Below are 27,684 nucleotides of genomic sequence, written 5' to 3'. Positions count from 1 at the left end.
TGCAGCTACGAGAAAAACAAGAGCTCAAAATTCCCATTTATTCTGGTCCAATCGCAAGCAGATTGGCAATATGTATAAAATTCACTTATCCCTGATGTACTTCAATATTTATCTTGCAGGTTGCACACCATTTCACACTCAGCAATTGACAAAAGCACATCATGAGCATGACTTCGCGAGAAGAAGATGCTTCTTCCCTTATTTCGCAAGTAGAGCATGCGTTGAAGCTTTCAAATGACTATGCTCTCGGGTTGGTACATCCTGATGGTCATTGGTACGGCGAGATGAATACCAACGTCACTGTCACTGCCGAATATATCTTCCTTCGACAGGCCTTGAGACTGGATCTCAAAACCGACATCGCAGCTTACTGCCGTTACCTACTATCTCAGCAGAATAGTGATGGCTCCTGGGGGCTAGCACCCGAGTACCCAGGCGATGTGTCAACCTCGACCGAAGCCTACCTGGCACTGAAGATATTGGGAACAAGCCCGCATACTCCAGCCATGCGGAATGCCCGAGCATTTGTGTTGAAAGCAGGCGGAATTGCGCGCGTGCGCATTTTCACTCGTATCTTCTTGGCCACCTTCGGTCTGTTCCCTTGGAGTGCAGTACCAGAGCTTCCCGTGGAGCTCATGCTTCTGCCATCCATCTGCCCAATCAACATCTACAAGTTTGCATCTTGGGCTCGCGGTACTATTGCTCCTCTGTTGATTATATGCCACCATCAACCTGTGTACTCGCTACCGAATGGAAAGTCCACGGACAACGACTATCTAGATGAGTTATGGGTAGATTGCACCAACAAAAGTGTGCCTTACGGCCTGCCACTCTGGGATTTGATGTCTCAAGGAGAATTTGCAGGGCTAGCATTTGGTGTTCTGGACAAAGTGCTCTACCAGCTGAACGGACTTCGTTCCATTCCTCTTATTCGAGCATACGCCCGAAAGCAGTGCATCCAGTGGATATTGGAACGCCAGGAAAAGACCGGCGATTGGGCCGGAATCTTCCCGCCCATGCATGCCAACATGTATGCGTTTACGCTGGAAGGCTACAAACTAGACGATGACCCGGTCCGCCTGGGCTTCCAAGCATTGGAGAGATTTGCCTGGGAAGACGAAAAAGGAAAGAGAATCCAAGCCTGTGTCTCACCTGTCTGGGATACGGCTTTGATGACGATTGGGCTGTGCGATGCTATGTCACCCAATAAACAGACTATCGACCATGCTCTCGCGTGGATCCGGGCTCGCCAGCTGCTTGAACCCCGCGGAGATTGGCGTGTATACCGGCCCCAGTTAGCTCCCGGTGGTTTCAGCTTTGAGTACGAGAACAGCTGGTATCCCGATGTGGACGACACAGCTGCGATTATCCTTGCTCAAGTGAAGCACGACAATGGATCTATTGGCTCCAACTCTGTAATTGCAGCAGCCACATGGATTCTGGGTATGCAGAACCCTGATGGAGGTTGGGCTGCCTTTGATGTGGAGAATGATAAACTGTTTCTCAATAAGATACCCTTCAGCGACATGGATAGCCTGTGTGATACATCATGTGCTGACATCACTGGGCGGATCCTTGAAGCCTACGGTCTGATGATGATGAAATATTCTTCCGTAAAGACTGACGCGGATCCCCTGTTGCACACCCTACGTGCCGCATGCATGCGCGGTATGCATTACCTTGCTTCTACACAGGAACCCAATGGATCTTGGTATGGAAGATGGGGCTGCAATTACATCTACGGTACGAGTCATGCGCTATGTGGTCTGGCATATTTCGTTGAGGAAAGACTGGTTTGCGTGATGGTTAAATCGGCTCTGCAGTGGCTGAAGTCGAGGCAAAATGACGATGGCGGGTGGGGCGAGTCACTTCTATCATATCAATCGCCTGACCGAGAACAGCAGGCCTCCACACCATCACAAACTGCATGGGCCTTGATGGGGTTGCTCTCTCACCTTCCAGTCACAGATGATGCTATTGAGCGCGGGATTCGGTACCTGGTATCCTCTCAAAGACCAGAGAAAGGCATTGGATCGTCGTGGCCCCAAGCGATATATACTGGGACTGGGTTTCCAAACCATTTCTATCTAGGCTATGACTACTATCGCCATTATTTTCCTATGATGGCTCTTGGGCGGTATCTACAAGGAAGTCGTGGCTTGAACTGAAGGGGGCTTCGGAGTCAAACGACTACTCCGTACTCATGGTTGAAGATTGCTTTCAAATATTCCCAATATGCTTGCCGGGAAACCAAACCCGATCGAAACTCGTCCTAAATCCCAGAAAAAGGGCCTGTAGTTAGTTCGAGAGAAGTCATATGCAGTGTTGTTTCAGACATGCGTAATGAGCGGCCCATGGCCTTCTGACAAGTGTCTGTTTCCCAAATCGGAGCCAAAGACTTGCGGCATTCTAATAGATATGTGACTGGTACTTGCATTAGCGCTGGGTAAATGCAATAATAATCTGCAGTCCCCACGGAGTAGACTAGGCACTCCCCAAAAAAGAAAAGTGACTAGCACATAAATCATCCGCCCCAATTCATATCACTTATTTGCTTGTGACTCTTCAGATCCATGTGTTAACGCCCATTGTTTCAAGTCCGGAATAAAAGCTCAGACTTGATACTGATGCTTATTTCTCATGTCACCTATGTACAGGAAAAAGCAAACTGTAAGTAGATATGGTATATCCGAGCTACCTATATTTGCAGGATGATTGCTTTTTTCGGCAGACCTACATAGAAATTCAAGGGTTCTCTCTCAAAGAACAGACTACAGGTATGCAAGCTATATTAAAAGATAATATTTCATCGCTAATTCCATCTCACAAATCTTTCCGCTATTTTGCAAGCTAAACACCCACCTCTCATTAGCTGTCAGAGATGAGCTTTTTTTCTACGTTCTGGCGTAAACGCCCAGAAAGAGTGCCTACCGATCAGGTTATTCCTCTGCGATACTGGGATGACCTGGATTACCTACGTTCGATTTGCCATGCCTTTACATTCCGCTTTGACGACGCCCTGGATGCGTCCAAGCTCGAGGCAGCGCTAGGACGACTGATTGAAATCGGAGATTGGGGTCAAATCGGGGCTCGGTTGCGCCTTAATGTATAGTCTTTAGTCTTCCCCAAATTCGATCATGCAAACACAGCATAACGAACAATCACAGGATCATGGAAAACTGGAGTATCACATACCAGCACGTTATGATGAGACACGTCCAGCATTCATTTTCACTACTACTACATATGGCATCAACATAAACGATCACCCCTTAGGCTCCCAGCTGCCTAAGGCAGGCCAAGATCAGTCCTTCTTGTCACCATCTTCCGATTTCTTTACCTCTATAGTCTGCCGCCCAGACAGTCCCCGAGAGTTGGCCGACTGGATCTACACCGACCGTCCACAACTCGATATCCATGCTGCTCTCTTCCAGGATGCAACCCTGCTCACAATCAGTTATTTGCATACCTTTTCTGATGCTATTTCACGGACCAACCTTTTCGAGGCTTGGATAGCTGTCCTTCGTGGCCATGAAGAAGAGGTGCCAGCCTTTGTTCCTTATGACCATGATCCTCTATATACGTTGGGAAAAGAAGCGCCTAGGCAGAGCTACCGCAATCTCGGGCGACTATTGAGCGGGCTCAGCCTTGTGATTTTTGGGCTTCGGTACATGTTCGAGATTCTGTGGTTCCCAAAGTTGGAAGAACACCCGATCCGCCTTCCAGGACGGTGCGTGGACCAAATGAGGAAAACTGTACTACAGGAACTGGCTATTACTGCTTCGAGGGGAACCAGAAAGCCGTTTGTGAGCGAGGGTGATGTCGTGGTTGCCTGGTGGGTAAGGACAATGATCAAAGCGTTGAAACCTGCACCGGACCGGACCATCATGGTGATGAACGTCTTCAATGTGTGGAATCTTTTCCCGGAATGGTTCCCCCATGGTGCCGCAGGCCTCGTCGGCAATTCATTCTTCTATTCCTACACGCTGCTTGTTGCAAGTAAAGTCCTCCAAGATACGGACTTGAAGTATGTGGCGTCCACGAACCGCACGGCCCTCATGGAGCACAGAACCAAGCAGCAAGTTGCGGCCATGACTGCCATCCAGAGAGAGAACTTTATGAAAGCAGCGCCTGTGGTTGGAGATTCGAAGCTTCTCTTCATGGCTGCTACTAATCAGCACAAAGCTCGATACTTTGAAACGGATTGGTCGGCGGCTGTTATTGCCCCCGGCGTGCCCTTAAGTGGAAGGCCCCATGCCCTCGGCCGACCATCTTATGTTAACGACATTGAGTATTGCCGAGGGTACCCAACTCGTAACATTGTCAGGATTATTGGGAAAGATGCTGGGGGTGATTGGCATCTTTTGTTCAAGGCTAGAGCCGGCGCATGGCGGGTGATTCACCAAGAGTTGATAGATCTGATCGAGACAGACAAGCGGGATTGATATGGTTCTCGACACGTCATACTTTGGTTCAAGGCGCTGGTTTCAGCTGCTATTTAGCCACTCACATCGCTCTGTATTTGATATGGTAGTGATATTATAGTGAGACGTGTCTCCAGAGCTAAATACCCTACAACTACGAATTCCATATGGCCTAAAGATGTATTATATTGGCCATTGTCCTTGTGTGCCATGTGGGACTAAAGACCCTGGGTGGCTCCTTATGCGCAATAGGCCTTACTACCGGTGTCGTAGGTTTCCTTCGTTACCCAGACCCAAGCTGGATAGCTGCATTATGTCTATGTTACTTCTATGACATACAAGCATACAAATGTTGGTATATCTTACATATGGCCATAAACCAAGTTCAGCCTTCAGGTAGACAAATTTCCCATGAACCCCCGTATCAATCGTTCCATCTCCCCGGGGGCCTCGGTTGGTGGAAAATGCCGAACATCCTTGAGCACCTCTAGCTTGCAGGACGGCATCTCCCGCAGAATTGGAGTGATCAGTTCTTCCAGAACAGCCGGATCCTTCTCCCCGACCACCATCAGAGCAGGAACCTTGATCATGGCATACCTATCGCCCATTGCAAAGCTCAGGAGCGCATTGGCATTATTCCGACGACTATGAGCAGGCCATTTTGCCGCTTCCAGGGCCGTGACTTTGTCCAGCCCCATACTGGTGTAAAAGGAGACGCATTGGCTCGGGATTTCCACGCCAGAGGTGAGAATCTCGTGAGACAGAAGCTTCTGCATACGCTCGCCGTCATAATAACCCCCCGAGTAGATAATGCCTGCGACACGGTCCGGATGGGCGAGGTAGTATGCTGCGGCGATGTTGCAGCCCATAGAATGGGTCACGAGCATAATCCTGTCGGTGACGTCACACGCTTGCAGGACTTGGTGGAGGTCAGCGGCATGACGGGGGATGGAATAGCTGTCGGGAGATGTAGGCTTGGAGGAGCGCCCATACCCCCGGTTGTCGTAGGAGATACAGCGGTACTGCGTGTGCAAATTTGCGATCAAGGGTTGCCAAATGTTGTCGACACCGAAGTAACCGGATACAAAGGCGATGGTGGGACCTGTGGTGCCGTGGGATCGGAAATAGATTTCCTGGCCGTCGTCGGTTGCTGTGAAGCTCATAATGGTTAAGATAAAACTGAGATTTGACTGTAGTATTGTCGATATAGGTTCTATTGCCCACTTTATGTAGAGAACAGTGTCAAGTGGGATAGTGTGGATAGACTTTCCTATGAATAAGCATTTGGTCAGATTTTCATCGATGAATTAATTGACTTGCCGGTGGGATGAAGTTTACAAATCAGCTCCACGCACCTGGGCAGACTTCAGTCGCATTACAGACATGGAGACTGTACCTGTGGTAGATAGCTCTCTTTTTTCTCTTTCCCATCTTTCCCGCTCCGTTACTTAGTGAATGCAGCACAGTCTTTGTCTTCATAGAGATCCTTGTATAACAGTCCGTGGACGTCAACTTGAGCCGGGTCTCTTCGTTTATAGTATTTTTCACCTTTCTCCCTTCATAACAGCACAATTTCAGAGTGAACAGGAACAGTCCTTCAGCCATCTGGCAGATTTTCAAAAAGTTTCTCTCCCTCATCAATGACTATCTCTCTCCTGGTCGCACATAATAGGGGTGTGTCTCCAGATGTTCCAAGGTTATGTGTATCTGAGATTATAGTAGCATCTAGGTAAGTCAATGGTCCAACATCCAACTGATCCAAACTAACTTCGTACGGTGATATCTCCCAGTGGTCACTAGACCACATGCCTTTCCTCCCATCTCTCGTACCTCTACAGCTTCCACAATATCATGATCTTGTGCTTTCATGTTTTATGATCTCACCTGCTAGCTCGTAGGTTCAACAGGAATCTGCATAGCACAGGAATCTAACAGAGCCAATACCAACGAACTGACCACAGATTTGGAACAATCCTCTCGGAGACACGAGCACTCCAAGCCAAGACCCCACGCCCTGAACTCCGCCTTTTGCCCCTGCCACCGATATGAGAACCGAGTCAAAGGTTCAAATGCCTCTTCGAGACTTTCGCCTCATTCACCTTTTCCCCAAGTCTGCAACAACAGCCCCGATCTTCAAAATCGCATACTGGGTATCATCCTCTCTAACTGAACGATCTCCACAAGTCCCGCCGACGTACGTGCAGTTTGGCCCCGGAGGTCGCCGAATTAGTGGGTCGCTCCCCTAGCGCCTCCATTTCAATCTCGGCATCTCGGCCTCATCTAGTATAAACCTCTACAAAGTGGGATTCAATCAAATTCACCAGATCGCCGATAGGCTATGAGGTGGGTTCAATGAATGCGCGTGTTTGGCCCCTGATAGAAAAATATCCGACTAATCCGTGGCTCATAAATACTCTTTGTATAAATGGCTACCCATATCACCTTGCGACTAAGTGCAGAGTTGTCTCCGAAAAATGAATGAAAAGACAATGCCCGAGCTAACGGAGCAGTCGCAAAAAGATGCTATTGTATCAGATTGGGCCAATGATCCTGATAATGCAAAGAATTGGTCGACAGCCAAAAAGCTTTACAACACTGCTGTGCCTGCTTTACTATGTTTTTTGATGTAGGTGTGCATTCCATCGTGTATATGATGACTTCGCTAATACAAGACCATTTTCCAGATCATTCGGACTGGCGATCTATTCGCCATCTCATGAAAGTGCCCAAGAGGATTTCCACACTACCACCACACTCGCCCTCCTTCCTTTTACGTTATACGTGTACGGTCTCGCATTTGGCCCGGCTGTCTCGGTACCGCTAAGTGAAACATTTGGTCGGAGATTCATTTATGTCTTTGTGACTCCGATAGCGTTGCTGTTTATTCTGGGCGCCAGTTTCGCGAAGAACCTGGCGACTCTTGCCGTCTGCCGGTTGTTGGCCGGTCTCACGATCTCTGCGCCGCTGGCTGTTGGCGCAGGGACTATCATGGACATGTGGACAGGGATAAACACCAATCGCGGCGTGGTCTTGATCATGACCATCGCATTTCTCGGGCCAGCCCTGGGCGAGCTGGTGGGTGGTTGGGTTGCGCAATACAAAAACTGGCAGTGGTCGCTGTGGACTACGTTGTTCCTCGGTGCAGGCGTCTGGATCTTTGCGCTGGGAGCCCAGGAGACTTATGCGGGGCCTGTTATGCGTCGCAAGGCTAAGAAACTTGGCTTGCCCATACCACCGGCCCCTATCCCAGCCGGCATGGCTGGAGTTCGTTTCATGGTCACGGTCACACTAGTGAGACCACTTTACATGCTCATCCGCGAGCCTATTGTGACACTTTGCTCACTATACTCCTCTCTGAACTTCTCTATCCTCTTTTGCTTTTTGGCATGCATTCCGCTGATTTTCAGCACCACGTACAACTTTACGCCCGGAGAAAGTGGGCTGGTGTTGATTGGGATTGCTGTGGGATGTGCTCTTGGAGGTATATTTTTGATCCTCCTGGATTCTTATACTTTGAAGCAACATCTCTTCAAGTACAAAAATGCCACACCACCACCAGAGCGAATGCTGTGGGGTGCAATGATAGGAGGTCCTCTGATGGCCTCTGCGCTGTTCTGGTTTGCTTGGACCGCACGGCCAGGGATCCATTGGATCAGTAGCATCGTGGCGACAGGCCTGTTTGGTTTCTCAAACATTCTGGTCTTCGTGGGTTCCCAAAGATCTGGCTGCATTTATTACTACAATATCGCTGACAAAGTTATCCCTAGGTTTCGACAATGCTTTACCTGACTAATGTATACGGTGCCAAATACGGAGCATCAGCGCTGGCGGCCAACGGGCTACTGCGATATCTAGTCGGTGGCTCATTTCCCCTCTTCACAATTCCAAGTATGTCGCTCCGTCTATTTCATCTGGAGGGACATATTTCTCATACCTTTGTCAGTGTACAGAAATCTCGGTTACCCTTGGGCCTCAAGCTTGCTAGGGTTTTTGGCAGTCGCGTTCGCCTTTTTGCCATGGATCTTCTACATATTCGGCAACAAGGTCCGTCAGTCTAGTGCATACATCAAATAACACTTGCACATCATGAGGCAAAGGTCGCTCAGCACACACTCATACATATCCCTTGGGCTTGGAGCTGTGTTGAGCGACGTTCAAGGTGCCCATTTTAGGAATAGAAACCAACCTAATCACCTCACTGGTTAACCGCCGTGTTCCTACTGAGACAATTTAGCCCATAATGCCTCAGGACTGGCGTTAACGATTATTTTCGAATCTGTTCAGAAAGACCACCTGTTCTTGCCTTGCTTATCAGGCTCCATCTAGCTAGTTATACCTAGGTATTATCTAGTTCCTACTTTCTCGTAAAGAATCAATCCTCCTTCTCTCCCTCAGCTCCCTAGAAGCCACATCAGAATCTGACTGACTCCTTGACAATGAAGTGGATAGAGAAACTCGCACCATAGCCTGAGACAATTCTGCATCGCGGGTTAGGTTGGACGGAAGTTAGGAAAACGCTAGCCATCTATGAATACGCTATTCTGAAATAGCTTGGCGGATTTGATATGGCACACGTCGATAATTGATTTGGGTGGTACATTGGACTGTAGGTTGGTCGATATCATTTCATTCATCTGGAGCGCTTCAGATAGTATACATACAGGAGCGAACAATTGACTAGCTCGTTGGGATTCCTATAACTGAGTTCAACTTAGACTGACTTCAACTTGGTATGATATATCTACAGGCCTAGGGAATGCAACAGCGTTACACCAAATTAAGCCATTCCACGAATCAGGCATTTTCCACGAACTCTTCCAACTCTTTATCGACAACAGGCTCGCCACGGGATCGACAAACATGGGACTTGAATGACCGAGTTGCAATTCCATCCTGAAACATTTCCTCGATTTGTTCCAATGTACGTTGTTTCATCTCCGGGATGAAAAGCCAGGCAAAAGCAAACGATGCGATCGAGAGAGCCCCGTAAATGAATGCAACCCGACCACCAATTTTCGCTTGGGTGTAAGGATTGACGAACACAATGATCAAGCCAGTGATATAGGCGCCCAGGCCAGATAACGCAACTGTCTTCTCTCTCACCTGGCTGGGCGGCACCTCGGCTGTCAGAACCCAGGTCAATGGTCCCCAAGTGACCTGGAACGAAAAGAACCATAGCATCAACATCACCACAGCTGCAACTTGCATTTTGTACGACATGCTGGCAGCCCCGTTGGCAGTCAGGCCGCCGATAACGAGCATACAGGCTGCTAACATAAGAGCAGAGCAAGTTAACACACTCCGTCGGCCAAGAATATCGGTCGTGGCCATGGAAATGAGGTTCGCGACGACACCAATAACGTATACCACCACAGACATCAGGAGAACTTCCTTGAATCCTATCTGCTGGAGGAAGACAGCTTGGTAATTTGCGACAAATGAGATTCCCTGTGCCTGCTGGAAAATCTGGGCACCCACACAAATTAGTGTGCGACGCCGATTTACTGGATCCGTGAAGCAATCAGTCCATGTTGCGCTGGCAAGTCGTTCACGCTGCCTCTGTAGATGCTGCTGCAAGGCGACTACCTCAGCCTCTGCTGGGAAGGATAGTCCTCGTAGGCGACGAAGGGCTACGACTGCCTCGTCGAGTCGTCCGCGAGATACAAGCCAGTGAGGTGACTCTGGCAAGAAGGGCAGACTAACCCAGCCAGCGGCGGGAATGGCAATCTGAGCGACCACTACCACACGCCACGCCCAGTCGCTAGGGATATGCCGGCACAGATACACAGTCAGAGCGGCAGCGAGACCACCGACCATGAGGAAAGCGTTGTATGTGCCGGACATCAAGCCGCGTAAGGACACCGGAGCACACTCTCCCTGGTAAGCAGGGATGACGCTGGTGGCAATTCCTCCGCCCAGGTAGACGATAAGCTTGCCGATGATGAATTGTGCGTAGCTTGTTTTGGAAGTAGACTCGATAACAATACCAACTGTGACAATGGCACTCTGAATCCAAAGGGTATTCTTTCTCCCAAGCCGTTCATTGATGGGCGAGCCGCAGGAAATTCCGAGGATAACTCCAACATAGCCAAGCCCGGTCCCTAGTGACTGCTGTTGAGAGGTCAGGGCCCATGTATGCGTGGCGGGATCAAGGACGCCGAAATTTTGAACAAACTGAGGAGAGCTCATCAGGCTTGCCCACCAGGCTTGGTCAAAACCAAACCCAGCGGAAGATATGGAGCCAAAAATGACCACCGCCCAGATAAGCCATGGCAAATGCCGGATTGAATCGCCTGAAGATTCTGGTTGTGTCATGATGAATGGTGTCAATGGAGCAGCCGTATGGATATGGAAAAGAATAAATGATTCGAAGCTGCCTGGGATAAAATTCTTGGGTTTCAATCCCTACACTGGAGGAAATCGATGCCTTTTAAGACACAAGGAGCCTATTAAAGGGCCCAACTTATATGCCAACTTCGCCTGGTCCACCATTACAGAGGCATTGAGCGAAGAACTAGTCCAATTGGATGGATGGACAGAAATAGTCGCCTAACTTTCCTAGGATTACTTCCGCCCTTTGGTTATAAGAAGGATGGTGGCTTTGGTATCGGTGGGACTCCTGATGCCACAGTCACTAGCGGGACAGGCGTAAAGTAAGTAAGCCTTGGAAAGACCTCTTGATGACAAGTTCTATATCAGCATGGATATTCAGAACATACACATGATCAAAACCACTATTGTCGCTGTTTTCACCATTTTTAAGATACAATTTCTCAGCTCGCCCGCAATGCATGTCTGCTTCCCCGATCTCTATACTGAGGCTCCCCACGACCGCTAAACCTGTGGAGTTTTGAGTGCGGGGACCGGAAACTGGAGATATGGGGGGCCAAACCAGGAAAGATTGGGAGAGTCAAAGGAAAAAGATGTACGGAGTTCGTATACGGAGTATAAAATGAGGCCCCACCACTTCGCCGAGTGGAATATCAGCCAGAATGGGAAAAGCGTGTTCGGGGATCTGAGTCTCCACATTATCGCCGAAGCTCACATTGTACTCCGTATAGTAGATGGCCTTGATGAAATGTGATCCCCACAATTACGAAGTCAATCAATTCAGATAACGAATAAAGAACTTGCCATTCTCTTGTAAGCACATTTTGCACCCGTGGGTCTTCTATCTCTACTCATCTCTTCTGGTAGTGCCATACCGAAAACCACTAAAGACCATGGCTTCCGATACTATCAGCACCATCGTCGAAAGACTCCTCCAATCGCTCACTCTCGAAGAGAAGGTGTCTCTGGTGGCCGGCCAAAATATGTGGCAGACTGCCCAGATCGAGCGATTGGGGATTCCGCCTCTCCAAATGACAGATGGTCCAGCGGGTGCTCGAGGCACCAAATGGACAGATGGTTCTCTGACTACTTTGGTGCCCTGTGCTATTTCACTAGCCGCTACCTGGGATCCTTCAATGGTGAAGAGAGTTGGCACTGTTTTGGGCGAAGAAACCCGCCGCAAAGGCTGTCATGTGCTTTTAGCGCCAACAATGAATTTCTCTCGCTCACCACTTGGTGGCCGCAACTTTGAAGGCTATGGAGAAGACCCCTTCCTTATCGGTACCATGTCCACCGAAATGATCCGTGGTATCCAAAGTGAAGGCGTCGGTGCTTGCATGAAGCATTTCATCCTCAATGACACCGAAACACGTCGGTTCAATGTCAATCAGACTATTGATGAGCGTACCTTGCGGGAAGTTTATATGAAGCCCTTTTTTATGGCCCTCGAAGCATCGCCCTGGACAGCGATGGTCAGCTATCCCTTGGTAAATGGTGTCCACGCGGATATGAGCTCCTTCGTCCTGCCGAAACTGTTGCGGGATGAGCTGCAGTTTGACAGACTGGTCATGAGTGACTGGGGAGGCTGCAATGATACCGTTTGGAGCTTGATTGCCGGCACCGACCTCGAGATGCCTGGTCCACCAGTTCGGCGCGGTCAACGTCTCCTCGCTGCTATCCAAGAGGGACTGGTCGACGAAGCGCACCATTTGAACCCTAGCGTTCGACGAGTTTTGCAACTGCTGGAGAAGGCGAACCTTCTACCCTCACAGCCAACGGTCCAGAGCTCGGAAGATGCATCCAATGCCGCAGAGTTCCCTAAGATTGTGCGAGAGGCCGCAGAATGCGGATTGGTTCTCTTGAAGAACGATGGTCTTCTGCCACTCCAGCCATCTTCATTGAAAAAAGTCGCTATTATCGGGCCAAATGCCCGCAAGCCGACCGCAGGTGGCGCCGGTAGTGCAGCCGTGAATCCATTCTACATCACTACACCTGAAGAAAGCCTCAAACATGCCCTTCAAAAGGCCAATCCAGCGATTGAGATCTCGTATGAACAGGGTGTGCCGTTTACCTTGCGCCCAGGTCTCCTTGGAGACGCCCTTGTCATTCCTGACGGTTCGAAACTGGGACTTCAGGTAGATTTCTTCGCTGGACACGGATTCCAAGGCCCCGTTGTGGCGACAACATTTTGGGCTAATTCTCTGGCTTATATGATGAGCGATGGTGATGTGCCTGAGTCTCTTAAGGGCAAGCCGTATTGCTACAGGGCGAGTGGAGTTCTCACTCCCAAGGTCTGTGGTCAATATGTGTTCAGCATTGCAAACACTGGCAAGGCAAAGCTCTTCTTAGATGATAAGCTCATCATTGACAACACTGAGTGGACAACGATCACCGGGGGCTTCCTTGGCTGCTCCAGTGAAGATCGGACGTGCTCCGTTGAGCTGAGTTCTACCCGTTCATACGTCTTGCGAGTAGACAATGTCGTCACCCTACCGCTTATGGAGTCATTTGACAACACGCTGTTTCCTAGGATTTCTGGCTTACGCATCGGGCTGTCTCTACAGGTGGATGAGACAGAGATGCTGAATCGTGCTGTGAAGTCTGCACAGGAGTCGGATGTTGCCATCCTGGTTGTCGGTCATAATAAGGATTCCGAGGGCGAAGGCGGCGATCGACCGAATATGGATTTGCCAGGTCGGACCAATGAACTCGTCTCGTCTGTTTGCGCTGCCAATCCCAACACTGTGGTTGTTGTCCAAGCCGCTAGTGCAACCGCTATGCCTTGGGCCGATCAAGCGCGCGCTATTGTGTTAGGCTGGTACCAAGGCCAAGAGAATGGCCCTGCCTTGGCAAATGCGCTGCTCGGAACTTGCAACTTCTCTGGCAAGACACCGATTACCTTCCCAAAGAACTTGGGCGATCATGGTTCAAGCGACTGGTTCCCTGCTGAAGCGGCACGGGACCATGCTGTCTTTGGCGAACGGGTACTGATGGGGTATCGGTCGTTTGAGGAGCGCAACATTGAACCACTATGGCCATTTGGATTTGGCTTGTCATACACATCCTTCACGCTGTCCAACATCCACCTTAGTGGTACATTGACTACCTTCCCTGGTTCTCATGTGACTATTCACGTCACGGTCAACAATACTGGCCAGTGCGATGGCCATGAAGTAGTCCAAGTATATGTCTCACCATCAGTCTGTATTCGCGAAAGAGGTCTGGTCAGCTACCCCAACACCTTGGCTGGATTCACAAAGGTGTGGGTACCTGCAATGGAATCTCGAGATTCGAGCATTGTCATCAAAAGCGACGAGTTCCGGTGGTATGATGAAGAAACCTCATCTTGGAGGGTAGACACAGGCGATTACCGATGTTTTGTGGGAACCAGCGTGAAGGACATCAAGTGCGAGTTAGCTGTTGAAATTGTTTAAGCTTGATCTCGAAATTGAACGGCTCCTTCAATACAGTGCTCGCACAACTCTAGTATGGTATTCTTTTTAGGTAATTCCCGTGTACTGTATGGCCCAGATAATGGTATAGACGAATTCAACAACTCGGCACATCACCACGGTCAAGTAAGGAGTACGCGAAGTGACCTTTCACCGGATGGCACCTGGGCACCTGGGCGCCTGCCTTTGATTACATAATATTCTGCCGGTTTATATTCCGGCTGGATTCCTTTCGAACTATATGGCGGTGTAGACTATATATAAAGGCGGTAGGGTCAACACTTTTTACTTGTAGATAACTTCCAAGGTTGGTTTGACATTGATATATCTTCGTATTTTGGTCCCAATAACAAATGAGTTTCGATCAAAAAACCCAACAGGTGAGACTAGGTTGTCTCATGAGAAGTCTCCCTGATATCCCACGCCCATTAGAAATATCCCCGGAAAATGAAGGTAAAAGTGGACTCTCCACGGTTTTCGAAAATCTTTCGAAAAAAACTTTTTGTGGGAATCTCATCGTTCTCCCTGAGACCTCGCCGAATTTGTGGGGCTTTCAGGGGGCCAGATATCATCCATGGATGGTCGAGAGTCTTACACTTCCCTTGGAATAAGCAACTAGATTACCCATCTCGTATTCTGGCGAAGCTAATTGAAGGTTCCACAGCTTTGGATTCCTTCGAAAAGAAGGATAAGCAGAAAAGGCCCCGAGTATAAAGTGCTGAAAGATGGCCATGCTCTCTACCAAATCAGCTGAGATACTTCATTCTATTTTACTACCTTGCAATTGCAGCGACAATGAAGCTGAACCTCCTCCTTAGCTTCGGCTGCTTGGTAGCCGGTGTGGCTACAGATGCCTCTTACGAGGATTCCGATATGTCAAGCCAGGTTGTCGCTGTATCAAAGCCCAACTTTCTCTTGATCATGACCGATGACCAGGATCTGAAGTTGGACTCCCTCTCCTATACGCCGTTGACTATGAATCATATGGCAAAGAAAGGCACAACCTTTGCGAACCACTTTGTCACTACCGCTCTGTGCTGTCCGTCCCGTGTCAGTTTACTCACTGGGCGCCAGGCACATAATACGAACGTAACCGATGTCAACCCACCCTGGGGTAAGCCAGAACTTCTTTTTATTTTTCTGATCCTTCCGTTTGATTTACACCTGACGGATATTTTAGGAGGATATCCCAAGTTTGTTGAACGCGAGTTCAATGAGAACTATCTTCCCGTTTGGATGCAACAGGCAGGCTATGATACCTATTACACTGGAAAATTGATGAACGGTCACTCTATTGAGAACTATGACAGTCCTCATGCTGCAGGCTTCAATGGATCAGACTTTGTTCTGGACCCTTACACCTATGACTACTTGAATGCCACGTACCAGCGGAATCATGAAAAGCCTGTCAATTACCTGGGCCGTCACACGACTGAGGTTCTCCGTGAGAAGGCAATTGGATTCCTAGACGACGCTATAGCTGGCGAACGACCTTTCTTCATGACCGTGACACCCATCGCACCTCATTCAAACATGAATGGGACGTATGGAGGTGGTGCCGGTCCATTGTGGATGGACGAGCCCATTCCTGAAGAACACCATAAACATCTCTTCCCAGATGCGAAAGTACCTCGAACGGCCAACTTCAATCCCAAACAAGTGAGCGCCTCTTATCAATAACATGTCAAATTCTGGTACCTACTAACAGAGTCCCTTTACAGCCGACCGGTGTGAGTTGGATCCATGACCTTCCATACCGAAACCAGACCGTGATAGACTACAATGACCATTTTTATCGCCAGCGACTTCGTGCTCTTCAGGGTGTCGATGAGCTAGTTGACAATCTCATCACACATCTCGAAAAATCGGGAAAAATCGACAATACGTTCATTATTTACACCTCGGACAATGGTTTCCATATCTCCCAGCATCGGCTTCCCCGGGGAAAACCTGTGGCTTTGACGAAGATATCCGAGTCCCTTTCATGATGCGTGGGCCTGGTATCCCAGAAAACCATGTGCAGAACACTGTTACCACGCATATTGACATTGCTCCCACGCTCTTCCAGCTCGCCGGGCTTCGTCCGAGATCTGACTTTGATGGAACACCAATTCCAACTTCTAAGGCAACTGGGGATCTCCATGAGCACGTCGCAGTTGAATATTGGGGACAGGCGATGCTCGAAGGTGGTTTGTCAAACCTTGGTAGGTCTGCGCATTGCTTCCCTCAGTCTATTTAATGCTAATACTTATAGGGAACCCCACTGTACCTAATAACACCTACAAGGCTGTTCGTCTATTTTCCACCGACTATAACTTGTTCTACTCCGTGTGGTGTAATAATGATCATGAGCTCTATGACTTGGCTGTGAGTTTTCTTTGGCACAATGTAGGTAGATTAACCCAGCTGACCAAACGTTCAAAAGACGGACCCTTACCAGGTGAACAATCTCTGGACGGGAGATGCCCAAAAGGTTGATATCCTCGGGCATCCAATGTCGGAAGTAATTCCAAGATTGGATGCCCTCCTCATGGTACTCAAGTCATGTCTTGGCTCCGAGTGCATCAAGCCCTGGGATACTCTACACCCGGACGGCTCAGTGACAAGCCTTAGAGACGCATTGGATGATAAGTATGACCTCTTCTATCAGTCCCAGCCAAAGGTCTCCTTTGGTCGCTGCGCCTATGGCTATGAGATTGATGCCGAAGGACCCCAGCATGCTCTCAGTTTCAGAAATGGGTACGGTTTAGAGGCCTGGGTTTGAATATTGAACGTGTGTGCCAATATTGATCATTTGGTATATAAAATTGGATAGTAGGTGCTCCAATGTCTGGTCCCGAGGGTACCCTCGGACGCTGTCATGGATTGGGCAATCTATATCTCCAATAGCATATGCTTTCTTAGGCCCATCATAAAACGTACCGGAGTTTGTTATTTTAGTTGACATACCTATATAGAATCACAGTTGAGTTCCTGTACCTAATCTAAATTTCGGTAGGTGTCTCTCGAGGGTATATGCAATCATGGTGCTAGGCCAAGTCACGTTAATCCTGATTATTCAAGCGGAGAATGCGACCATGACTCGTTGGCTTTCAGGTATCTGCAAGCAAAGATGGAATATAAAATCTACCGTACCAATGTCCCTTTCGAAACTCACTAGTTGCTTCGGAAACTCACTGTACTGGCTATGCCCAGATGCCAAGTTCGCCGACTAGTGGGTCCACTGGACCCACGGCATTCTTGGCGTGCATCGACCCTCCTGCAGGCGCAGGTATCCCCAACGGCAAAGGGGGGACACCTGAGATTACAGCCTTTACACATTTGCCATCCTGGCACTGAAATCATGTGATATCCAATGGCTAAGTGAAAAGGAGAATAATGGTTGGAAGCAATCACTTTTTGAGAATAGGGGGAATAAACATAGATCCAACGAGTTCGTGACCTGCCTCGGCAGAGGCTGCCTCAACCTCGCGTGTGGTGGCTCGGAGTGTTCCCACAGAAGAGGCTGCAATCTCCCATATGCTGCCCATAGATTTGAGAACACCTATGTTCAACGCCAAGTATGAGTAATGCTTCCCAAATGGCTGCCCGATAGGGGCAGCCAGAACAGTCACCTGGATTATAGAGCTGAGGACGAGAGTACAAGCAAAAAAAGGAGAATGACCTGTCACGGACGTAGAAAGAGAGGCGAGCTTAGAAAGTTCAACAGCTGCGTTGACAATTTTCGCTGTGTGTGTTTGAGCATTCGGCGAGGGGGATGCTATAGGTGGAGGCCTGGAACAAAACACCTCGCCGGTGTTTGGGAGGAAGGAGACTAAGAAGGATTTCGGGAAATGGAGGTAAATAGAGGCGCATTGCATGATCATAGCCGACTGGAAGTCAACTTGATTCACTTTTCCATCCATCTGGAGAATAGTGCTGTGGTCGTTGGGCCATCGGTGAAACCAAGCCGAGATCATTGAATCCAGTACCTCCAATGTGTCTTCACTAGCGTGTGTCTCGCAGGCGATGAGGCATCGTCGGAGAATGAGTGTCGCCTCGACACGATAAGCGAGTGCTGAGATGCGATCATCATCAGAGAATGCCCGGTGGCCCAGGTCCTTCGCAGATACAGAGAAGACCCCAGGGTGGCCGCCCAGAAACTTCTCATCTTCAGATGGCAGGGACACGTCAGGCGTCTCCATGTTGAACTGTAAAGTCCCTCCAACTTGCACGGCAGCGAGTAGAGTATCCACAGTGAAAATCTCCCACAATGTCCGCCTCATGCTTTCAGCACGAGCGGTGTTCTGTATCTCGACAGTTTCGGGGAGCTCCCGGCAATGGAGTCCGAGCCTGAAGCTACATTCAATAGCCAAGCCAATGCATTTCTTCGCGTATTCAGGGGCTTTACGGCCATGGAATAGGATGCTCAAAAGAAGATACGCTTGCGCTTTTTCCAAATCCAGTCCAGCGTTTTCAGTGGCAGCCCAAAGATCGTCTGACCACTCGGGGGTTTGGCCAGGTGAAAGATGATGCAACCCAATGAACTCGACGATGTTAACGAGATACTGAGGTGGTGAAGACATGACCCAGAGATCAAAGGGCGGCAATATTGGATGCGCAGGGTGAAAGTACTCGTAGAATATTTTAATCAAATGGATTCTCATTTGGGGTAAATTCTGTGGAGGCTCTGGCATGTAGGCTGGGGTAAGGTCGCTTGACGCCATAAGAGGTAATGAGGCATCAGCGAGAAATGAAGTTCCTTCAATGCTCGGGGCATAGCACGTATCGAGGCATGAAAATTCACTCGGTTGTCCTCTCCGCCCTCGGCGTGAGGGAATGAAGTGACAAAAGAGGGATAGAGTACGACAACGATCACATCCCTCCAGGTTACCGTCGCATTTGAGATGTTTCTCGCGACAGTTAAGACATGCAACTGATGTAGCCGGATTTGTGCTTGTCTGGCTGGGAGAATCCATTTGGGTGATGTTAGTGGAGAGAAAACGCTGGGTCACGGCTCGATCCGAGCTTCCAGGGCTAGTCGATGTGTGGCAAATGTGGCTGGCGGTAATGGAGACCCGTGGCGAAGCTATAGCAAAAACTCAATTGAAATGCTCCAGATTTGCATAACTTCGACGCTCCTAGGTAGGGCCCCCAAGGGCGGGCTGCGACCCGATGAGTCATCCCGAACGGGCTCATCCGGTGGGCACAGGTAGTTACCTAGGTACCTACCTAGGTGGATACATACATTGTAGGTTAGACTCTAATACTTTCTATCTTGATACAGTGTTAGACTCTACTGCTTATGAAGCATGGAGTACAAGACCTAGGTATGTTGATATTGTGCTCACGGTTACTGCGTAAAACTACGTAAAGTGAGGGAGGAACTATGAAAGATTCCAAAGACACGGCAGTCCGTTGACGATTTGCATGGGCACCTACTTCTTATTGGCGGCAACATCCCGCCTCATCAACAGAGTCGGAAAGTCGACAAAAACATGAGGCAGTAACAGGTATGTCCGCACTTGCCATGGCAAGATCTCGCTGCGTGCGAATAAACAGAGCTTCAGGTTCCTTCCCGGATCTCACAAAGCACTCATACAGCCCGTGCAAACCCCATACGTTGTTTAGCCGCGCCCGGCGACGAGGAAAGCCCGGTTTCAAGCCAAGATCTTCCCTGAAGACGATTTCAGCCTCTGCAACATGATTCTGTTCTAACAGCAGTGCGCCAAGAGCGTGACGCGACGGTTGGATCCATGCTGGTGGGTCCGCGTAAGGAAGAGCATCTTCCAATTCAACCGCTTTTCTGAGACTGGAGAACGCCAGTGAATAGTGTCCTTTGCGATACTCAAGCTCTCCTTGCAGCATAGCCGCAGCAACCTGTAAGACATCAATCTCGCGGCTTGGCAGGCTTCCCAGCCGAGACGCAGGGACAGCGGCATGAGCAGCTCGAAATTGTAACAGGATTTGCTGTGCTTCTTCGATTCTACCGAGAACACTCAATGCAATCCCCTTTGCATAATAGACCATTGCGCTGGTGGAGCAAAGCAGCGTCTTATCTTCCGGAAGGTCCAACTGGAGGATATCATCCCAGCGCCCAAATCGAACCAGCACGTGCGGCAATACGCCCAAGTAAGCTTCAGCCCAGTCAGCCAAAGGAGGGCTGGTAACTGACAATAAACTTGGAGTCAAAATTTCACCAACCACCCTAGCAGCTGAAAGAGCCTCGGTGAAATTACCCAGCATAATAGCAGCATATGATTTGGCATACGCATTATGCGCCCGATACATCGTGTACATGACGGAACTGTGTTCACGCGCAAAGAACTTGTTATCGGCAAGAATAGCGGCATCATTAGCAATCAATGCGCCGCGATAATCGCCGCAGGCAATGTCGATGTGGCTTGCCATATGGAGGAGATGAGAGCCGTCGGGCACGACGCGACGGAGACTGTCGGCGGCCTTCAAGGCGATCTCGGGCCACGGTGACATCTCCATTAAGTGGATATAAAGGTGACAGAAGGCCGGGTGCTCCATGCCGCCCTTCCGAGCCATTGCAGGCTCCAAGGCTTGACGAGCCTCGACGGTGCATCCCGCAGGCTCGCCTGTTTTGACATTCCACAGATCGCGAGGTCGTGTGCACATGAGAGCTTCGGTGAAGAGAGCAACGACATCTGGGTCTTCTGGGCTGAGAGTGTAGACAGAACGCATCTCATTGACATATGCATGGTTTAATGCGTTCAAGTCGAGTGGCATCCCTTTAACTGGAAACCTGGCGGCAAGAGCTTTGATCAGGGCATATTCGATGGGCGCTTTCTCTGCCTTCTGAGATAGTTCTTGCGCAAGTTTCAACGCGACACTTGCAGTCTCGACCGTCTCGTCCAAATCTCCCTGGTCGAACCGGGTCCAAGCTTTATTATAGTTGGGTCCTAGAGCGTAGGCCAGACCCCAATAGGCCATGGCGCAATTGGGATCAGATTCTGCTGCTGTTTTGAAGCATCGTGCGCCTTCTTCGTGGTTGAAAGAGTAGGACCACTGCAATCCACGGTCAAACCATAGCTGCGCATCGCTCACGGTAGTGTTGATTGGACGATGGTATGTGCCCAGGTTATAATAACCTGCTTCTTTATTCTGCGGATCGATGGCAGACCTGTAAATTTTTTAGCTGATGTGGGGCTTATTTAAGGGTCCCAAAAGCGGATCTTACCCCATATTTGGTGTTGAAGAGTCTCTTAGACTTCACCTGATTTAACTCCAAAACTTTGACCTGAGTGTTCTGAGATACGCACCCTTATAACTGGTATTAGAGGGGGCAATGCACCGACACAACATGACATAAAAGCGCCCAGTGCATTGCTATCAGGTGAACCTTTGCATCAGGTTCCACCAATTCGCCGACCTTTTCGGGTCTCGGAATCCCAAGTCCAAAGCCCGAACCTGTGGCCATGCACGAACGACCTCGGGAGGTAACATATTTGTCATCCGATATACCGCGGTCTAATAGAATCCATGCCTAGGTGGGTAGGTACCTACGCGGCGGGTATCCATCCATCCATGGATGGATCCATATCAAGATATTATATAAGCATATCATGAAGGCACTGCGCTGTTAATTTGAAAAGCTTCCCTCAATTGGAAGGCATATATTGTACTTAAGTACAGATCAATGCAATTTTGAGAGGACAAGGGTCTTTATCTTCCAGTACTCTGTGGGGCTCTCTTTGTCTAGTATACCTAGGTAGTGTCAACCTCTTACTCTACTCAGCTTTAACGTCTCATGACCATTGGCAAAGATGTCCAGCATGAGTAGAAGCTGATTCTTAGACTTGATTAACAAAGGCAGTCTTGGGTCTTCCGAGTAACTAGATATTTAGTCTGATTGAAAGCCAACGAAGGCGCTTGGTGAGTCGGTATGCTCATTCTTGAACGAAAAATCAAGACTATGCCTTTGATCCTTTCTTCTCCTTCCGAAACTTCTTAGGCTCATACTCCTGTAAGTCACCCAAGCAGGGTGCCACGAACAGACTGCGATTGAAAACACCCTTCAGAGTGAAGAGCGATACCAGAATCCACAATAATAGAACACAAACGGATAGTATCTAGGGTCGTTTAGCAGTTTGAAGATGAAACATTCGGCGTTGAAGTAGCATACTGTGCCTAGGACTCTGAAGAATCTGGAGGGTATCTCTCGCCCCAGCTGGTTGGTGCAGGTTGTAAAGACGCCGAGCGGGAAGGTAAATGCCCACCATCCAAGGTTGAATGGAAATTTCTTCGACCGAATAATCGCTGCCACTGCGAAAAACAGCCATAAACAGCCAAATGACCACAGGAGAAGACCTATTAGGAAGCCGATATCGTAGAGCGTATCGCCTGATCCGGATCTCAACGTTCCTGTAAGCGGAAAGACCTTTTGTGCAGCCATGCCCAACTTTTGAATTCTATACAGAAAAGAATATTGCATTAGTGTGTGAATCATATCTTCTAGTCATTTTGAGGCTGCTCACCCAAAGCCTCCTTGACCAAGAGGACCAAGGGGCAAAAACGTGCTAACAATCACTGCTTTCGCTGGTAGCTTGTACAGCATAAGGCGCATCAAATAAATGACGACGACCATCATCGCTAGAGGCACTCCAATGCCCCATAAAACATAACTCACGATGATAGTCCCTAGAGCATACTGAGCATTTGGGAGTATGTCAGCCATAATACCTCCCGATGCCGCCGCAACGACACAAGACACAATGGGAAGCAGCCAAGCGGCGCCCATTGTCTGTAGCTCGATATCGGCCATTTGAGTCATCCTAGCAAGCGAGTCAGTCCTGACAGTACTTTCCAAAGAAGGAGTTGTATTCACAGCATACATAATAAATGGCATTCCGAAGCATGTCATTACAGACACAACAACGTCGGCAATCCACAGACCCCAGGCAAAGTAAACAGTCCAGGCTCCCCAGGCTGGTACGCAGACGTAGCAAATCATATTAATAATGGTAGCAAGCCCCATGGGAAAAGTTCCAAGGAAAAGGGACTGCGTGGGATGAGTTACCATGAGGTAAAAGATTTTTGGGTAGAGGACATAACGTAAGATGGTGATGGTAAGGAAAATGATAAAGAGGAGAACATTTAAAGCGAATATCACCACTGATATCCAGTATAACCATCTGCCGTTGTAGGGTAAAGTGTTCAGCAGAATGGAAGTAATGCCAGTGCCCATATTGACTGAGAACCAACTTAGGAAGCAGAGTTAGCGAAGTTGACAGCCTACGCTGGAGATACTTACGCAGGTGTGAAGTTCTGCACAATACGGCGCCAGCCATGGTTATGTTTCGACTTGGTTTGGGTAAGCTTCTCCATTCTCACTTTCCGGTGACTCTGATAATTACTTACATTCGTCTCTTGAATAGCCTCGCTGCGGCCAGGTAAGACCTCGTTTTTATTGTCTCGTAATGACATCGTACCAAAATAGGTTTGAGTTAATTTCCGCGGTATTCGATACTTCAACGGTCATTGATAGAGGAAAATCCATCGAGTTTGATATATTCTGTCGCGATTCAAATCGTTTAGAGTACAAAATAAAGTGCAAACGAACAAGGCAGATTTTTTTGAGGACTTACGAGTCGAGACCAATCGTAGTATACCCCTTCAAAGTTCAACATAGTCACAGGTACCCTAGGTATATGATGATTCAGAGAATGATGATTCATTCATACTTGAGCCCTCCAAGGTTGCCCCCGGGGCTAGGCGCCCTGGTTAGGTCGGCGACCCTAACGCCTTCCGGGGATCAGGTGGGTCTACGTGGGCCCTAGAGGTAGCCAATGAGAGACACTCTGGCAACTCCTGGATATTTTACGGCCTGCGATGAGCTTCCAAGATTAACAAGAATTCGGAGAGATGTTCAAGATCAGTACCTTCAGCATAAACAACTACTGAGGCTCAAGAAGAAGCAATTCCCCGAATCTCTGAAGTCCAGCATACGCCCACCTAGGAAACCGGATTACCCGTTGACCCGGGTAACTATATGCAGAACACAATTTGTGATGTAGACTGTCAAGTCGCCAAAGTCATTGGAGTTCGGGGACTTATCGATCTGATTATTCCTGCGATCCAGTTCATGTGTATTCAAGGTACTATCTCCGCTGACAATTCACTTCGCCACCACATTTATAATAAAGTCCCGGTGGGCACAAGCCGAAAGCCCACCGGCCCCACTTATGTATAGCTTGGGCAGCACCCCTCTCCATATATATTAAACCCACTACGTCCGTAGATTGAAGGTCCATCAACTCATATAACAAATCTTCCATACCTGATTTCACCCTTTCACCGACTCCACATCTCATCATGTCTTCCACAGTCAAGTCATTCCGTCAACTCATCGGCATTCCCCCTTCCACGGCCTCCACCAGTGATTCGACTCTCATCATTGTCGACGCTCAAAACGAGTACGCCACAGGCCTTCTCGCGGTGGAGAAAGTTGCCGAAACTCGCAAGACCATTGCCAAGCTGCTGGAAAAATATCGACAGAATGGCACTGGCAAGAACATTGTCCACGTCGTGCACGAAGTGCCTGCCGGCGCACCCGTCTTCACACCCGGCACTGCTCTCGCGCAAGAATTTGAAGAGCTGACACCTAAGCCGAACGAAAAGGTGGTCACTAAGAACTTCCCCAGTTCTTTTGCTAAGACCGATCTGCATGATTACTTGCAGGGACTGGGAGAAGTAGGTCAGAAGATTGTACTGGTTGGCTACATGGCACACGTTTGCATTTCTACCACTGCACGTGTCGGTAGTGAACTTGGTTATGATGTGCTCGTTGTGCGGGATGCTGTGGGCGATCGCAACATCCCTGGTGCAGATGCGGACACTGTGGTCTCTGTGGTTCTCAGCGAGTTGGCCGATGGCTTTGCCACAATTGTCTCTGAAAGTGAGATCAGCTCATGATCTAGTTGAGTGGATACTGGTATCTTGTACATATGAACAACTCAAACCTCTTCTGCGTTGAACCGATCTCGTCATCATTCAGTGCGTAAGATATTTACACTCAATTCGAGCCACTGTCCACATTAAAAGCCCATAGGGCTGCCAGTGGTAAATGTAGACTAAATTTCTCGTTACACGATTTCGAAGCGCCCGTCACTGACCTTCATTGGGTAGAAGATTCGTGCGAGAAGTGGAAAGCTTGACTGGCTTATTGGGCAAAACCATCATAAATTTAAGATACTGGAATATCAAGAAAGCATAGAATAGCATTGCAATATACATACAGTTTCTTTCTCGTCCGGATACTGACTCTTCGCCAAGCACGCCCCCTTTTCTCTCGCTAACCCAGCCAACTCCCAGCACATAATCCACTCATTCTCCTGTTTATCCCAGCTTAGATGATTTCGATTTTCAGCCTCTCTTTTCAATTATAGCAGTAATATAGCACAAATCATTGAAGGTCCAACCCATCCTGTCTTGGACGGCTATCCTTCCTGAAAATGCTCAAAAGGACCAACTCGATTATATGTTTTGAGCTCCGAATAGCTCAAGATTTTAACGATATATGCCGATCTCTTAGCTAGCCATGAATGAAGTGAATCACAAAACAATCTAAACAGAGATTTTTCACACCTTTCCCCAAGATATCAGATACCTAGCATTTTCATGAAACTTTCCAGGCAGATGAACCGCCGAAACCATCCCTTCAGTGCCAATGTCCCTGAATGACGCTGAAGTGTTTGTGTTTGTTAACAAGTCAAGTTCATGGCGTTTTAGTTTCCAACTCCGCAAGAGCACCAGGAAAAGGAAAGCCCCTATATACATGAAGCCGGTAAACAATTGCGTGCCTAAATATTCGTGGAACCCGGATGTGCGAAGCACAAGCCCAATGGCTTCACCGACTGTGTACAATCGTCAGTCACATAGTCAAGTTATAAGGGGCTCCGGGGAAAAGAAGACCATACAGGTTGCAGGAATAGCGCAGGTCAACCACATTATAGTTAAACCTGATTGGAGGTCATCCAAGCCGACCACTTCCGCACCCAAGGGACCGACCACCTAGCGATGGTTAGCATAGGACAGAAAACTTAGCTTGAATGAAAAGCAGACTCACAGTCCAATAGGTGCCAAAGAAGATACCCGCAAATAAAGCAAAGTTTGCAAGTGATGCATATGTTCGAGCAAATACCCATAAAAAAAGACAAAGCAAGCCGCTAATGCAAGTAGCAAAGGCAGCCATATTGATACGTCCAATCCGGTCACTCAGGAGACCCACGGTGGGACGTCCAAACATCTGCCCAATGTTCATAACAGCCGTGACAATAGAGCCTTGCGTGGAAGTCAGGCCAACACTCCTTCCGTAAGTGGCAAGCGAGAACCAGATAACCATGAACCCCATCACACTGAAGAAGCTCCATCCGATAAACAACCACATTTCGTAACGGAGATAAAGTCGGAAGTTGATTTTCGGCATTTCGTACGCCCGGACCCCCTGCGGCCTCCTATCCCGGATGACGAGCACGCAGATAGCGTTAACTACCAACTGAACAATTGCCAGGATACGATAAGACCATGGAATGCCAAATCGCGCTAGCATAGCATGCGTGGCTAGAGAGTAAATGATCCCACCGGTCCCGGTACCAGCGGTGCATATGCCTGCTGCAAGACTGCGGTGCTTTTCAAACCATTGGGGGATCAAATAGGTCGTTGAAAGGTACTGCATTCCCAGTCCCCAGCCAAAACAAACGCCCTGGCTCAAGTATAGCTGCCAGATTTCCGTGCTCCAGGATGCACCTAGCAGCGCAGCGGTCTCTAGAAAGACTCCGAGGGCGAGTGTCATCTTGATGCCAAAACGATGATGGAGGATTGTGACTAGAGGGGAGATGACGAGCGCTTGCGACGCTGAAAGACCCCCAATGAAAGCATAATCCAGTGTTCTTGCCCCCGCAAATGTCGAATGCGAGGTAAAATAGGCTAGAAACACGCCATAGCTCTAGGAATCTATTAGCCTTCTTCCATGTCTCTCGATTCTCAACGATTGGGTTGACCCACGGAGAGGATTCCCCAGTGGTGGGCATTATTCCAGAAAACAGCGACGACCATAACCCAGGCCTGGGGGCCATCAATATTGGACGAAATCATAGAAGGTACCTGTTTCATGCAAGAGAAACTTTCAGTTTGAATAGGTCGATGCGTGTATGTTGTTTCTGGAGCTGAAGGGCCCCAAAAGACGCCAGGTCAGCCTGATCATATAGGCACAAAAAAAGCACCGAAATTAAGAATATCGCCGAGGAGCTGTGGCAAACTCTAACGATTTGGAAGCCTCGTGAGATTCATCATTAGGCTGTGGAGTTGGGTGGGATGGGCCTGTGGGATAGTGGGATGATGACGGAGGTCCAAGACGCCCGTGGGCACTCGAGAGTATAAGTATTTCAAAAGCATTATCAATGCGAAACATTTTATATTAATATCTCATATTACTCTCCACTATGGATTTTTCATCAAGACTATAGCTTATG

The 27,684-nt window shown here is 48.8% G+C and overlaps 11 protein-coding genes across 11 annotated transcripts; 6 read left to right on the top strand and 5 right to left on the bottom strand.

Moving 5' to 3' along the window:
* Positions 1-161: 161 nt before the first annotated feature.
* On the top strand, positions 162-2,168 carry N7489_009769 (terpene cyclase/mutase family protein; the record flags this gene model as incomplete). Its single annotated transcript, XM_056715519.1, has 1 exon — positions 162-2,168. The coding sequence occupies one exon, from the start codon at positions 162-164 to the stop codon at positions 2,166-2,168; it is 2,007 nt and encodes a 668-aa protein (XP_056563141.1).
* A 969-nt stretch (positions 2,169-3,137) lies between these two features.
* On the top strand, positions 3,138-4,445 carry N7489_009768 (uncharacterized protein; the record flags this gene model as incomplete). The annotated part of the gene is made up of 1 exon (XM_056715518.1): positions 3,138-4,445. The coding sequence occupies one exon, from the start codon at positions 3,138-3,140 to the stop codon at positions 4,443-4,445; it is 1,308 nt and encodes a 435-aa protein (XP_056563140.1).
* Positions 4,446-4,816: 371 nt separating this feature from the next.
* N7489_009767 (alpha/beta fold hydrolase) lies at positions 4,817-5,587 on the bottom strand (the record flags this gene model as incomplete). Its single annotated transcript, XM_056715517.1, has 1 exon — positions 4,817-5,587. One exon carries the CDS (start codon positions 5,585-5,587, stop codon positions 4,817-4,819), a length of 771 nt encoding a protein of 256 aa, XP_056563139.1.
* A 1,311-nt stretch (positions 5,588-6,898) lies between these two features.
* N7489_009766 (MFS transporter) lies at positions 6,899-8,498 on the top strand (the record flags this gene model as incomplete). The annotated part of the gene is made up of 4 exons (XM_056715516.1): positions 6,899-7,050; positions 7,109-8,129; positions 8,192-8,312; positions 8,368-8,498. 4 exons carry the CDS (start codon positions 6,899-6,901, stop codon positions 8,496-8,498), a joined length of 1,425 nt encoding a protein of 474 aa, XP_056563138.1.
* Positions 8,499-9,218: 720 nt separating this feature from the next.
* Positions 9,219-10,739, bottom strand: N7489_009765 (uncharacterized protein; the record flags this gene model as incomplete). Its single annotated transcript, XM_056715515.1, has 1 exon — positions 9,219-10,739. The coding sequence occupies one exon, from the start codon at positions 10,737-10,739 to the stop codon at positions 9,219-9,221; it is 1,521 nt and encodes a 506-aa protein (XP_056563137.1).
* A 908-nt stretch (positions 10,740-11,647) lies between these two features.
* N7489_009764 (uncharacterized protein) lies at positions 11,648-14,188 on the top strand (the record flags this gene model as incomplete). The annotated part of the gene is made up of 1 exon (XM_056715514.1): positions 11,648-14,188. The coding sequence occupies one exon, from the start codon at positions 11,648-11,650 to the stop codon at positions 14,186-14,188; it is 2,541 nt and encodes an 846-aa protein (XP_056563136.1).
* An 813-nt stretch (positions 14,189-15,001) lies between these two features.
* N7489_009763 (sulfatase family protein) lies at positions 15,002-16,970 on the top strand (the record flags this gene model as incomplete). The annotated part of the gene is made up of 6 exons (XM_056715513.1): positions 15,002-15,320; positions 15,387-15,865; positions 15,928-16,117; positions 16,174-16,410; positions 16,461-16,573; positions 16,632-16,970. 6 exons carry the CDS (start codon positions 15,002-15,004, stop codon positions 16,968-16,970), a joined length of 1,677 nt encoding a protein of 558 aa, XP_056563135.1.
* Positions 16,971-17,598: 628 nt separating this feature from the next.
* N7489_009762 (fungal specific transcription factor domain-containing protein) lies at positions 17,599-18,771 on the bottom strand (the record flags this gene model as incomplete). Its single annotated transcript, XM_056715512.1, has 1 exon — positions 17,599-18,771. One exon carries the CDS (start codon positions 18,769-18,771, stop codon positions 17,599-17,601), a length of 1,173 nt encoding a protein of 390 aa, XP_056563134.1.
* An 859-nt stretch (positions 18,772-19,630) lies between these two features.
* N7489_009761 (uncharacterized protein) lies at positions 19,631-23,638 on the bottom strand (the record flags this gene model as incomplete). The annotated part of the gene is made up of 7 exons (XM_056715511.1): positions 19,631-21,335; positions 22,175-22,284; positions 22,338-22,623; positions 22,690-22,986; positions 23,047-23,415; positions 23,466-23,515; positions 23,573-23,638. 7 exons carry the CDS (start codon positions 23,636-23,638, stop codon positions 19,631-19,633), a joined length of 2,883 nt encoding a protein of 960 aa, XP_056563133.1.
* Positions 23,639-24,526: 888 nt separating this feature from the next.
* On the top strand, positions 24,527-25,126 carry N7489_009760 (putative isochorismatase family hydrolase; the record flags this gene model as incomplete). The annotated part of the gene is made up of 1 exon (XM_056715510.1): positions 24,527-25,126. The coding sequence occupies one exon, from the start codon at positions 24,527-24,529 to the stop codon at positions 25,124-25,126; it is 600 nt and encodes a 199-aa protein (XP_056563132.1).
* A 1,108-nt stretch (positions 25,127-26,234) lies between these two features.
* Positions 26,235-27,005, bottom strand: N7489_009759 (uncharacterized protein; the record flags this gene model as incomplete). The annotated part of the gene is made up of 1 exon (XM_056715509.1): positions 26,235-27,005. The coding sequence occupies one exon, from the start codon at positions 27,003-27,005 to the stop codon at positions 26,235-26,237; it is 771 nt and encodes a 256-aa protein (XP_056563131.1).
* Between the last annotated feature and the right edge of the window lie 679 nt (positions 27,006-27,684).

This window comes from Penicillium chrysogenum (assembly GCF_028827035.1).
Source record: "Penicillium chrysogenum strain IBT 35668 chromosome Unknown utg000005l_segment0_segment0, whole genome shotgun sequence".
Lineage (NCBI taxonomy): Eukaryota > Fungi > Ascomycota > Eurotiomycetes > Eurotiales > Aspergillaceae > Penicillium > Penicillium chrysogenum.
Note: the sequence above shows the minus strand (reverse complement) of the source record. Positions and strands in the feature narration are given on the sequence as shown.